Below are 12610 nucleotides of genomic sequence, written 5' to 3'. Positions count from 1 at the left end.
TGCAAAGGATTTCTTCGTCTCTATTGTTTGATTCACCCATTGATTGTGGTTTGCTGGTCATATAAAGCTCAAGGCAGATTATGATTGTATGAAATAGCGTGCTTTACAAAGATCTCCAAGCTAAAATACAAATCATGCTAATGATTATATGAAATAGCGTGCTTTAAAAAGATCTCCAAGCTAAAATACAAATCATTTACAGGTTTATTTAAGCGAAAACACTGTATATATCACACGCAACTTTATCGTTGTCTTCGTTTAAGTGTTACAAAAGGGCTTCCGTGTAACTTTGCACATTCCGTATAGCAGTAAGCATAGTGAACGTTTGCATAATGTGACTCGCCAAACATTCGCACTCCATCGTAATAAACATCCGCCATCATGCGACATCTTTTCTCCTTTTTACTTATTCCACGTAGTAAATCCCATAATTCCATGAGCGCTGCGACAAATCTTCGCTTGCGTGATGGAGCTGGTGGTCTGCACAGGTTCTTCATGTCCCGTAGGAATGCTGCGTCGCATAGGGCACGAGACCAATTGAAATGGTAGCCCTGTGATAACAAAACAGTTTTTACTCATTTTGACCACTTCATCATCTAGTTTTATTCAATACACATTGGATGATGAAATATAATTGTGTCCAATTTTTACAATGCCATGGATTTGTACGCAAGATTTGTACACAAGATTCTTTTGACTGCTGCTAAGAGCTGGTACAAATGTATAATATAGCTTAGAATGGGGTACTTGTGTGATGGTAAATGACGACCAGGTTGTTGTAAAAAGTACTGATTCATCCTGTCATTTAAATTCGTATCTTAATTTCGGTTTTCGACAGTTCTTTTTGCAACTACCTATTTTTCATTTGCCATAGAAAAAAACGCTATTCAGTGCAGTATTTACCTTTACTACCGCAAGCAAGTCTTTGTTTTACAAGTGCATGATTAGGGGGGGAGGGATGACATGACTAGGGGGGAGAGGGATGGGGAGTGAAAACAGCATGATTGTTTGAACAAAAAGGAATAAAGTTTAATGACAAGAAATAGGGTTTGAAATGAATATGAAATTATTGGACTCACGCATCCATAACATGTATCGTGTTTATTACAGGCCTTTGTAAAAATTTCTTTGAATGGCGTGTCTAAGCCAAATGGCACGCTACAACCGTCAGTATAAGAGTCTGCTTCGCAAAACTCCACCAGGACTCGTTGAACGGAAGTGAAGAAAACGAAACCGCTCAGCAAAAATGCTAACATAAACGACTTGAATCCGTTCTGATTTGGAATTCCGCTCAATTGAATTGAACACTTTTGAGAAGATTTGTCGTTGACAATTTTCAAATCTTCAAATTTTCAGATTCAGCATTTGTCTTCGTGTTTTGATCTTATGATATAGCCATTCATAAGACTTGTCCTTTTCTAAATGTGTTCATTTCTGAAATGTTCAGATTTCTTTAAAGCTAAGAAAAAGCTACCTGCTAAGTCATCATTTATGATTTATGATCTCAAGCTTGTCCTATATAAGAGAATCTGGAATCCAGCTAAGTTCAAGCTTTCGAATCCGGAAGCCACCAAGTAGGATTCTGGAATCCAGCTTTCATTGCAATCCAGGAAGGCCATAAATTGTGTTCAATGAAAGGACGCTGTCATTTTACTTGACTAACTTTTGCTAATTTCTTGATAAAGCAGTATATTATATTGAGAAGCTCTAAGGTTGTCGTGGTTGCTGAAAACATTGTTAAGAATCAAAAAAATTTTTATTATGAAAATAACGAATGTCAAGAACATGCAATACAATCTACGAGATGATGCGTGTATTTTCTCGCGCGATGGGTTTTTTTTTTATATTATTTCGTAACTTGTCGACTCCAACCGGAATGAGGAAGTGATTCACTAATAACCTTATTTTTGGCAAAATTGTACACACTCAAAGTCGTTGTGAATTGCAGAAGTAAACTTGCGTGTTTTTTAAAAAGGTTAGTAAAGATATTAAGGAGTATTGGCAATGATAAGATACTTTGCGCATGTTTCACCAAACGCCATGCTATAATACTCGTTTGTCTAATTATGTTTTTGTACATTTGTAGCATAATTTTCACGAAAAATGGCACGCATATGGTTCATGGTGTTGAATCTTTTTGTATTTGTGGCTGTAGTGTTCTGTCTAACAGGTTTGTTGAAGTTGTCATCTTCTAGTTGTAATCATTGTTTGAGTTTTTTTAGGGAATATATTTATATTAATTATGATCGGAGACGCGTCGTCGCTTTCACTTTGTGAAGTGGTTCAAGGTTCTTATGAAACGTTATGCATGCAGCGTGTAAGCCACGTGATTGCAAAATGAAAGACGAACGGAAAATGATATTTAGAAAACGCGTTTGTGAAAGGATTTGACGAACTTTTTATCTCCCCCATCAGTGTGCGAATTAACTGTGTGCAATGTGCAATTTGCACATCGTTTTGGCTAAAATGAAAATTGCACGTCACTTTTTCAAACGATATGCAAAAAACGTCTATTGATTCCTGCCACATAAATTGAAAAAAGTTTTCAAGTTTAATCTTTGCAGATCTTTACTTACATAATGAGTGTGCTGCACGACATTAAAATCTTAGGCCATTTTGACACAATGTCTTCAAATTCAAAGACGTTTTCACTTTGAAACTGGGAAGTCTGTGAAAAGTCAATGTACATGGTGCTTATGTGCTTATGACAATAAGTTTGTAATACATTATTGTCAATTTTTGCATTTGCGTCGCTTTGTACAGCGTTATGTACTGTTTTTGACATCATAGCTATTTTGATTATTTTCAATGAAATCAGGAAACATTTTCATTTTGATAATAAATAAGACTAACGCAAGAAAAAAGAAGCCAAATTTGGCTCAAAATATTAAGCCAAACTGGCAACCTTGATCAGCCATACTTTTTGCTTTTATATATTGTTTGTAATATGACATACATATGATGTTTTTTAGCGTAAGTAAACATCAAGGATGTTACTGTTAATAATCAGAAAGCAAATGTATATTTAGTGTTTCTCTTTTCACTTTTGTCTTTGTTGATATCTTTGTCGAAAGGTTGTAGCTACCAGCAAAGTTAATACAGTAAAAAAATGGATGGAAACATTAAATGCTGACTCCGCTTGAGTACTAGGATGATGGTCAAGTGGTGAATTTATTGTGCTGTAAAGTTTGCACAAAAAAGAGAGAATAATACGCAAAAAATTTCTCTCATACATTTGTAACTGGATCTTCGGTTGTCAAGAAAACACTGTCGTAAATCATATGAATTTGTCCACCTTTAAAAATATTAATTTAGCAATTAGCACTATGTAGTAAGTAACCAAATATCGATTTGATTATCCCTCTAAAGAAACATTTTTGTCGAAAAAATTGCACATCATTTTTTCTCAACTAATTCCCACACTGTCCCCCATTAAGAAGCCTAACAAAGAAACATAATTTTGCCTTTCAGGTAATGGAACAACAAATTCATCGTCGAGTTCTTCAACCCCCTTCCTCCAAACCTCAACCTCCTTTGTCAGCCCATCTCCAAGTACTGGGTCCACTACACATTCCTTGTCATTGCGAACTTCTCAAAGTCAGACTACTATCCTTTCAAGCACAATCTCTACTTTAAATGTCACCAGTTCTCCATCAAGCATGACCTCTACTTCCAATTTTACCGCAAGTTCGAATGTCTCGTTCATATCATCTATAATCCATACCACCATGACTGCTCCAATGCCAACACAAAAGACAGCAACAGTATCCCCTTCACCATCAAAGCCAGCAGGTGAGTTGATTTTTTGCAATGTGCGAATTAACTTCTGTGCAGTTGCAATTTCCATATCATTTGAAGGAAATTTTATGCATTGATTACTATAGCGTGCAAATTAGCATTATTTGTATTATGATATCAATATGATGTTTTTTAATATGATGCAAACATCAAAAGCATAAGAACAAAAGAAAGTTGACACCATAAAGTCATAGTGTACTAGTGGATTTTATTGTCCTGATGTTTATTAGTTAATTTAGATATGTATGTTTGACAGAACAACCCTGATTTTTTTCCGGACTGACATTTTCCTTCTTTTCTAAAACAATAGGGGTGTCAACCCCATCTACTTCCCCCCCCAATTTGTACTCCTCTCTAATGTGCATTCCCCTGCCCCTATTGTGCACCTCTGCTCCCTAATGTGCTCTACTGCTCCCTAATGTGCTCTCTTGCTCCCTAATGTACTCTCCTGCTCACTAATGTGCTCTCTTGCTCCCTAATGTGCTCTCCTGCTCCCTAATGTGCATCCTGCTCCCTAATGTGCTCCCTGCTCCCTAATGTGCTCTCCCTCCTAATGTGCATCCCTGCTCCCTAATGTGCATCCCTGCTCCCTAATGTGCATCCCTGCTCCCTAATGTGCTCTCCTGCTCCCTAATGTGCTCTCCTGCTCCCTAATGTGCTCTCCTGCTTCCTAATGTGCCCTCCTGCTCCCAAATGTGCATCCCTGCTCCCTAATATGCACCTCTCCCCTCTAACGTGCACCCCCCCCTCCCCAAATGTGCACCTCTGCTCCTCTAATGTACATCCCCTCCCCTTTAGAGTTATCCTACCTAAAGTATGACTTTAGTTGTGTTCACATTTTAGTAAGATGTTGGAATGAAAAGCTTCATGTATTTTTGTCATAAAACTTGAGCAATATTTGTTATGAATGACACGATATCTTCGATTCATAGGCAGCGGTAATAATGATGATTATGACAACATGAAGAAGCGCATGTGGATTGCCGCCACCTTTGCGATAATTTTTGCCTTAACAACAGTGGTATTGGCCTACTTGGTGTATCGTCAGCGTAAAGTCAACCGTGAGCTTTCTGATCCTGCTGCATCTCGTCTCCTTTAGACCACAACTTAACATTTTTAATCGAACAGGTCAGACCATCGATTGCTCTTTTTTTAATTGGCTTTACCAAGACGACCAAAAAAACTCTACAAGGAAAGTTAATGTCTTTTATAGAAAGTGTACAATTCCTGTGTGATAGGAGCCCTGTAGCTCGCAATCTTTAACTAAAGCCCGTGCGCTCTTCACTACCAAAACTGCTGCGTTTGAACCCGAAAACTGCAACTTGATGCTTTCTATTTTCATTGAAGCCGCTTTCGTTGTAAGGAAATCCTTTTCTTCGCTTTCCACTAGATAGAACAAGGAATGACCGGCAAAATCACATGGAATTGTGATGATTTTGTAGTAGTAGCTACGTCACTATCCTCTTTGATTTCTTTAATTTTTTGTCTTATGTACAGCACATTAAGTGTTAAATATATACTGCAAATTGTGACCGTAGAACATATAAATTTCCATGGAAAATCATCTTAAAACTCACGATCAAAACTCGTGCATTAACCGATCCATACAAATCTTACATTAAGTACATAAAAAGTCTTACATATGACGTGGCCATTCCCGGACATGCAAAGGGGTGATCAAATACAATTGCACCAACACCATAGCAACCATCATATATAAGTAAGCTATCTTCCCTAATCGAACATTCAATGGCTTTCTCTATCGTCCTGTAGTGTTCGATAATGGCATCATCTGCAACATATAATCATATAAAGAACTAAGACACTCCTTTCGCAGACGACACCAATCTAATGTGTTTATTCTTGTACAAGTAAAATGCAGAGTTGTACTCTTTGTACCTGGTAAGGTTTTCGTCATCTTTCCCGTTAGTTGTCCGGTAATAAGCATCGTCACTGGCGACGTACGTTTGTTTTTCCTTCCTTGTAAGTTATTATTAAAAGCTACCGTGTAAAGGAGTTCCCTGATAATGTAAAAACATACTTTTTCTCAGTTGTTAAATACTTGTCCGATCAAGAACACGAAAAAACTGATGCGCAATGCGTACAGCGTTCAACTTTCCGTTGTAAAAGACACAACGTGTATACAGTTTAACGAACAAGAAGTATGACATGTAAACCTCATTTTCGGATCTTCCAACGCCTGCAAGGATTTTGCTATGGCGTCCAGCTCTTCGGTTTTCTGATCCAATGTATAAACATCCGACGAGTCCAGCTCTTCTTCCGAGTCGCTCGCCGACATGTTTTTACGCAGCACTTTCAAGCCCATCGCTTCTTGTTTGTACAGAGCTATAGTGTCTTGGGAAGAGAAATTTAAATACCCTTTTTGACGCTTGTTCATGAAACAATTTGAGTTATTGTCGTACAAGCATATTTCAATTTTCAAAGACACTTCTCCTTCATTAGAGATCCTCTCCAGCAGGGGCTTAAACACCTATACACCCTAGTTTTCTCAAACAACAGAGCAAAGCTTACCCCAATAATGTCTGATGAATTCCGTTGATAAATTGTGTTCTTTTATGTCGTAATAAAGTCGAAGTCTGTTGTGTAAATGACGGGTCGTGTAGGTGTAGTTTTCATCGTCTCCCAAATCCCAATCACGCCAAATATTTTCAAAGAAAAATCTAATTTAACAAAAGGTCAGAGTCAACATGCATTTACCAAAATAGTGTAGATTGTGAATAGTCGATAAGATGTAAATTTGAATTCGAATTCTTTTGTTTTGACAAAAATCTTGAGTACATTGCATAGCCTATTCCGTACATGTACAATATGAGAAAATGTGAAGATTGCAAGTGGGGATATTGTGGGTTTTTACCATGTCCCTACTTAATATACAATGTTCACGTTGTTCCCATCCTTAATCATTAAACGTACTTCACATCCTCGAGGGCCATTGCTGTTTCATCCAAGTCTCCAGTCTCGTCATACACAGGTGATAGCTCATTCAATGGAATGCAATTCTGTTTGCCTTTGATCATGGCCTGTGCCTTTTGGTAGGAGATTGGTACGTTTGAGGTGACTGGTATCCATAAACTGACTTCTGATGTGAGATTTTCTGGTATAACATTGACGACCTACGATTTGAAAGGTCAGCCACACTAACACTAATCATTTACAGTACTGAAAATAGAATAATAAATGTCTTTATGCAGTGATCGCCATAACCTGCAAACTACACGTAAGCTGCCTGTCGAATCATATCCTGAAAACTACCAATATGTCTACCATCTTACCTGAACCAAAATATCCAAAGCCTCGTTCGTATGAGGCATGACCGTGCTCCAAATAGCTTTCCACGCACATTTTTCGACATTTATCTTTACATACTTGGCAATCTTACTCTTAACCTCGCTAGCTTTACAATCTTTTAAAATTTTGTTGCAATAAACGGAAAATCGTTCGTCATAGGTTAAGTTCGACGTCTGAAATATCATTGGCATGTGGTACATGGTAAATAGTGGTTGTGCTGCTTTATTTTCTAAAGTCTTACTTCGCTTGAAATTGTGAGAATGTTGTCGAGTGTACTTGTATTCCAATTTATGTACATTATTGGGAATAATGTTTACCTACATGACCAAGAGGTTTTGATTGGTCCAAACACAATGAATTACAACACCCTATGGAAATGAGAAATGCAAATGATGTCTTCGTCTCTATTGTTTGATTCACCCGTTGATTGTGGTGTGCAACATTTGTACACAAGATTGTTTTGACTGCTGCTAAGAGCTGGTACAAATGTATAATATAGCTTGAAATGGGGTATTTGTGCAATGGTAAATGACGACTAGGTAGTTGTAAAAAGTACTGGTTCATCCTCTCATTTAAATTCATATATTAATTTCGGTTTTCGACAGTTCTATTTGCAACTGCCTATTTTTCATTTGCCATAGAAAAAAACACCATTCAGTGCAGTATTTACCTTTATTACCGCAAGGAAGTCTTTGTTTTACAAGTACATGATTAGGGGGGGGGAGGAATGAATAACTAGGGGGGAGAGGAATGGGGAGTGAAAACAGCATGATTGTTTGAACAAAAAGGAATAAAGTTTAATGACAAGAAATAGGGTTTGAAATGAATATGAAATTATTGGACTCACGCATCCATAACATGTATCGTGTTTATTACAGGCCTTTGTAAAAATTTCTTTGAATGGCGTGTCTAAGCCAAATGGCACGCTACAACCGTCGGTGTAAGAGCATGCAACACAATTTACGAGATGATGCGTGTATTTTCTCGCGCGACGGGTTTTTTTTATATTCGTAACTTGTTGAGGAAGTGACTCACTAATAACTTTATTTTTGGCAAAATTGTACACACTCAAAGTAGTTGTGAATTGCAGAGGTTAGTAAAGATATTAAGGAGTATTGGCAATGATAATCACACTTTGCGCATGTTTTACCAAACGCCATGCCATAATACTCGTTTGTCTAATTATATTTTTGTACATTTGTAGCATAATTTTCAGGAACAATGGCACGCACATGGTTCATAGTGTTGAATCTTTTTGTATTTATGGCTGTAGTGTTCTGTCAAAAAGGTTTGTTGAAGTTGTCATCTTCTAGTTGTAATCATTGTTTGAGTTTTTTTGAGGGAATATTTTTATATTAATTATGATGGGAGACGCGTCGTCGCTTTCACTTTGTGAAGTGGTTCAGGGTTCTTATGAACCGTTATGCATGCAGCGTGTAAGCCACGTGATTGCAAAATGAAAGACGAACGGAAAATGATATTTAGAAAACGCGTTTGTGAAAGGATTTGACGAACTTTTTATCTCCCCTATTCAAGAAGCCTAACAAAGAAACATAATTTTGCCTTTCAGGTAATGGAACAACAAATTTAACATCAAGTTCTTCAACTCCCTTCCTCATTACCTCAACGTCCTTTGTCAGCCCATCTCCAAGTACTGGGTCCACTACACATTCCATGTCATTGCGAACTTCTCAAAGTCAGACTACTACCCTTTCAAGCACAATCTCTACTTTAAATGTCACCAGTTCTCCATCGAGCATGACCTCTACTTCCAATTTTACCGCAAGTTCGAATGTCTCGTTCATATCATCTATAATCCGTACCACCATGACTTCTCCAATGCCAACACAAAAGACGCCAACAGTATCCCCTTCCCCATCAAAGCCAGCAGGTGAGTTGATTTTTTGCAATGTGCAAATTAACTTCTGTGCAGTTGCTATTTCCATATCATTTGAAGGGAATCTTATGCATTGATTACTATAGCGTGCAAATTAGCATTATTTGTATTATGATATCAATATGATGTTTTTTAATATGATGCAAACATCAAAAGCATAAGAACAAAAGGAAGTTGACAGAATAAAGTCATAGTGTACTAGTGGATTTTATTGTCCTGATGTTTATTTGTTAATTTAGATATGTATGTTTGACAGAACAACCCAGATTATTTTTTGGACTGAGTTTTTGTTTTGTCTAAAACAATAGGTGTGTCAACCCCCTCTACTTCTTCCCCCAATGTGCACCCTTTCTCTCTAGTGTGCAACTCTCCCCTCTAATTTTCACCTTTTCCCTCTAATTATGATCAGAGACACATCGTCGCTTTCACTTTGTGAAGTGGTTCAGGGTTCTTATGAAACATTATGCATGCAACGTGTAAGCCACGTGATTGCAAAATGAAAGACGAACGGAAAATGATATTTAGAAAACGTGTTTGTGAAAGGATTTGACGAACTTTTTATCTCCCCTATTCAAGAACCCTAACAAAGAAACATAATTTTGCCTTTCAGGTAATGGAACAGCAAATTCATCGTCAAGTTCTTCAATCCCCATCCTCCAAACCTCAACGTCCTTTGTCAGCCCATCTCCAAGTACTGGGTCCACTACACATTCCATGTCATTGCAAACTTCTCAAAGTCAGACTACAACCCTTTCAAGCACAATCTCTTCTTCAAATGTCACCAGTTCTCCATCGAGCATGACCTCTACTTCCAATTTTACTGCAAGTTCGAATGTCTCGTTCATATCATCTATAATCCGTACCACCATGACTGCTCCAATGCCAACACAAAAGACGTCAACAGTATCCCCTTCCCCATCAAAGCCAGCAGGTGAGTTGATTTTTTGTAATGTGCGAATTAACTTCTGTGCAGTTGCAATTTCCATATCATTTAAAGGAAATTTTATGCATTGATTACTATAGCGTGTAAATTAGCATTATTTGTATTATGATATCAATATGATGTTTTTTAATATGATGCAAACATCAAAAGCATAAGAACAAAAGAAAGTTGACACCATAAAGTTATAGTGTACTAGTCGATTTTATTGTCCTGATGTTTATTTGTTAATTTAGATACGTATGTTTGACAGAACAACCCAGATTTTTTTCCGGACTGACATTTTCCTTCTTTTCTAAAACAATAGGGGTGTCAACCCCATCTACTTCTTCCCCCAATTTGCACCCCTTCTCTCTAATGTGCATCCCCGCTCCTATTGTGCACCTCTGCTCCCTAATGTGCTCTCCTGCTCCCTAATGTGCTCTCCTGCTCCCTAATGTGCTCTCCTGCTTCTTAATGTGCATCCCTGCTCCCTAATGTGCTCCACTGCTCCCTAATATGCATCCCTGCTCCTTAATGTGCTTTCCTGCTCCCTAATGCTCTTCTGCTCCCTAATGTGCATCCCTGCTATCTAATGTGCATCCCTGCTCCCTAATGTGCTCTCCTGCTCCCTAATGTGCTCTCCTGCTCCCTAATGTGCCCTCCTGCTCCCTAATGTGCCCTCCTGCTCCCTAATGTGCATCCCTACTCCCTAATATGCACCTCTCCCCTCTAATGTGCACCCCCTCCCCAAATATGCACCTCTGCTCCTCTAATGTACATCCCCTCCCCCTTTAGAGTTATCCTACCTAAAGTATGACTTTAGTTATGTTCACATTTTAGTAAGATGTTAGAATGAAAAGCTTCATGTATTTTTGTCATAAAACTTGAGCAATATTTGTTATGAATGACACGATATCTTCGATTTATAGGCAGCGGTAATAATGATGATTATGACAACATGAAGAAGCGCATGTGGATTGCCGCCACCTTTGCGATAATTTTTGCCTTAACAACAGTGATATTGGCCTACATGGTGTATCGTCAGCGTAAAGTCAACCGTGAGCTTACTGATCCTGCTGCATCTCGTCTCCTTTAGACCACAACTTAACATTTTTGATCGAACAGGTCAGACCATCCTTTTTTTTTTAATTGGCTTTACCAAGACAACCGAAAAACTCTACAAGGAAAGTTATAATGTTTTTTATAGAAAGTGATTAGTCATAAGATCTTACTCTATAAGTCTCGTTTTTGCAATTAAGCTACGTTTCGAAGAACATTATTAAATTATGGAGGTTATTAGAGTTGAAATCCTATAGCAAAGTGATTCAAATTTCTGTCAGTTTGCGTTCACGAGTTTTGCATTTTCGTTTTCGTCGCTTGCTGTAGCTCTTGATGCTAATTTTGTCTTGATCAAGACGTTAGTTATGCTATGTTGTTTCCGGATGCGCGACGTCAAACTTTCCACGTCTGGAGTGCACACAAATATATGAAGCAATGTCAGAATTATAGAAATTTGTGGAGATCGCGTTGATTTAAACGTGTAGAACATACTTTAACTGCTGAAGTTTAATATCGACGCCTAGAAACTTTAACAATTAGTTCAGATTGACAAGGACTTGAATTGAATTCGAAATGAAGTTTCGAAATGAAAAGATTTCTCATGGATTCATTCGCTTTCGATTTATTCCTCCCGGGCGAATTGTTTGAAAACAACTTGCATGCATGCTGTGAAAGAGTCTAATGATCAAATGGTCTTAATCACTCTTCTAAAGGCTTTATAACAGCACGCACGTACACATGCACATATGTGTGCAAATATTTGTCAAGCTGCAGCTACCGTGAGGTGAATGCGAATGGTGTCAAGCTGCTTTTTATAATTGCTGATGTCAATCCGTCTATAGCAGGTAAATTGCGAATGCAAATTTTGCAATCCTATTTTTCATTTATATTGCTGCTAATACTCTTCTAAAGAGCTTTATAACAGCACGCACGTACACATGCACATATGTGTGCAAATATTTGTTAAGCTGCAGCTACCGTGAGGTGAATGCGAATGGTGTCAAGTTGCTTTTTATAATTGTTGATGTCAATCCGTCTATAGCAGGTAAATTGCGAATGCAACCTTTGCAATCCTATTTTTCATTTATATTGCTGCTAATACAAAAGTTCTGAGACCATTTCCGGCATTCAATACGTTCAGTCGTTTGTTTGTACAGAGAACGTGTTAAGCCCGCCCCACACTGGTGAACTTGCCGCGCGTACTTGTTATTCGTGACAAGTGTGATCGACAAAAGTTCCTAGTGTGCGCGGAAGTTTTGAACAACATTTGTCATTCGTGACAGATGAGTCTAATATGAAACTCGTTTGATATTTGACTCATCTGTCACGAATAACAAATGTTGTTCAAAACTTCTGCGCACACTAGGAACTTTTGTCGATCGCACTTGTCACGAATAACAAGTACGCGCGGCAAATTTACCAGTGTGCGGCGGGCTTTAGTGTTTGTAACCAGCCTTATCAATCTCCTCGCAGAAATAACCTCTGAAAGAGTCTAGAATAATGTAAATGTAACGACCTATGTTCCATTATAATTAGGTCAATGCATTTTAAATAACAGACCGACAATTCCTTCGACAAGTCTGTTTCCCTAAATATAGCAAGGTGTCCAACAGCTTTGCGCAGCG

General features: G+C 38.0%; 2 protein-coding genes across 3 annotated transcripts; one reads left to right on the top strand and one right to left on the bottom strand.

Annotated features, from left to right (window-relative positions):
* Nucleotides 1–78: 78 nt before the first annotated feature.
* LOC124437067 (conodipine-P1-like) lies at nucleotides 79–1465 on the bottom strand. The gene is made up of 2 exons (XM_046987092.1): nucleotides 1080–1465; nucleotides 79–551 (listed from the first exon to the last, which is right to left on the bottom strand). The coding sequence occupies exons 1-2, from the start codon at nucleotides 1254–1256 to the stop codon at nucleotides 243–245; spliced, it is 486 nt and encodes a 161-aa protein (XP_046843048.1). The 5' UTR covers nucleotides 1257–1465; the 3' UTR covers nucleotides 79–242.
* A 395-nt stretch (nucleotides 1466–1860) lies between these two features.
* Nucleotides 1861–11234, top strand: LOC124437058 (uncharacterized serine-rich protein C215.13-like). 2 transcript variants are annotated; one of them, XM_046987074.1, is made up of 5 exons: nucleotides 1861–1975; nucleotides 2087–2170; nucleotides 8678–8998; nucleotides 9615–9935; nucleotides 10856–11234. In XM_046987074.1, the coding sequence occupies exons 2-5, from the start codon at nucleotides 2104–2106 to the stop codon at nucleotides 11020–11022; spliced, it is 876 nt and encodes a 291-aa protein (XP_046843030.1). In that variant the 5' UTR covers nucleotides 1861–1975; nucleotides 2087–2103; the 3' UTR covers nucleotides 11023–11234. The 2 variants fall into 2 exon arrangements, with proteins under 2 accessions (XP_046843030.1, XP_046843029.1); XM_046987073.1 differs by lacking the exons at nucleotides 1861–1975; nucleotides 2087–2170 and adding exons at nucleotides 8116–8199; nucleotides 8312–8395.
* Nucleotides 11235–12610: the final 1376 nt, after the last annotated feature.

The sequence above is a fragment of the Xenia sp. Carnegie-2017 genome, unplaced genomic scaffold, assembly GCF_021976095.1.
Source record: "Xenia sp. Carnegie-2017 unplaced genomic scaffold, XeniaSp_v1 HiC_scaffold_16, whole genome shotgun sequence".
Lineage (NCBI taxonomy): Eukaryota > Metazoa > Cnidaria > Anthozoa > Malacalcyonacea > Xeniidae > Xenia > Xenia sp. Carnegie-2017.
The sequence above is the reverse complement of the archived record's forward strand: the minus strand, read 5'-3'. Positions and strand labels throughout refer to the sequence as shown.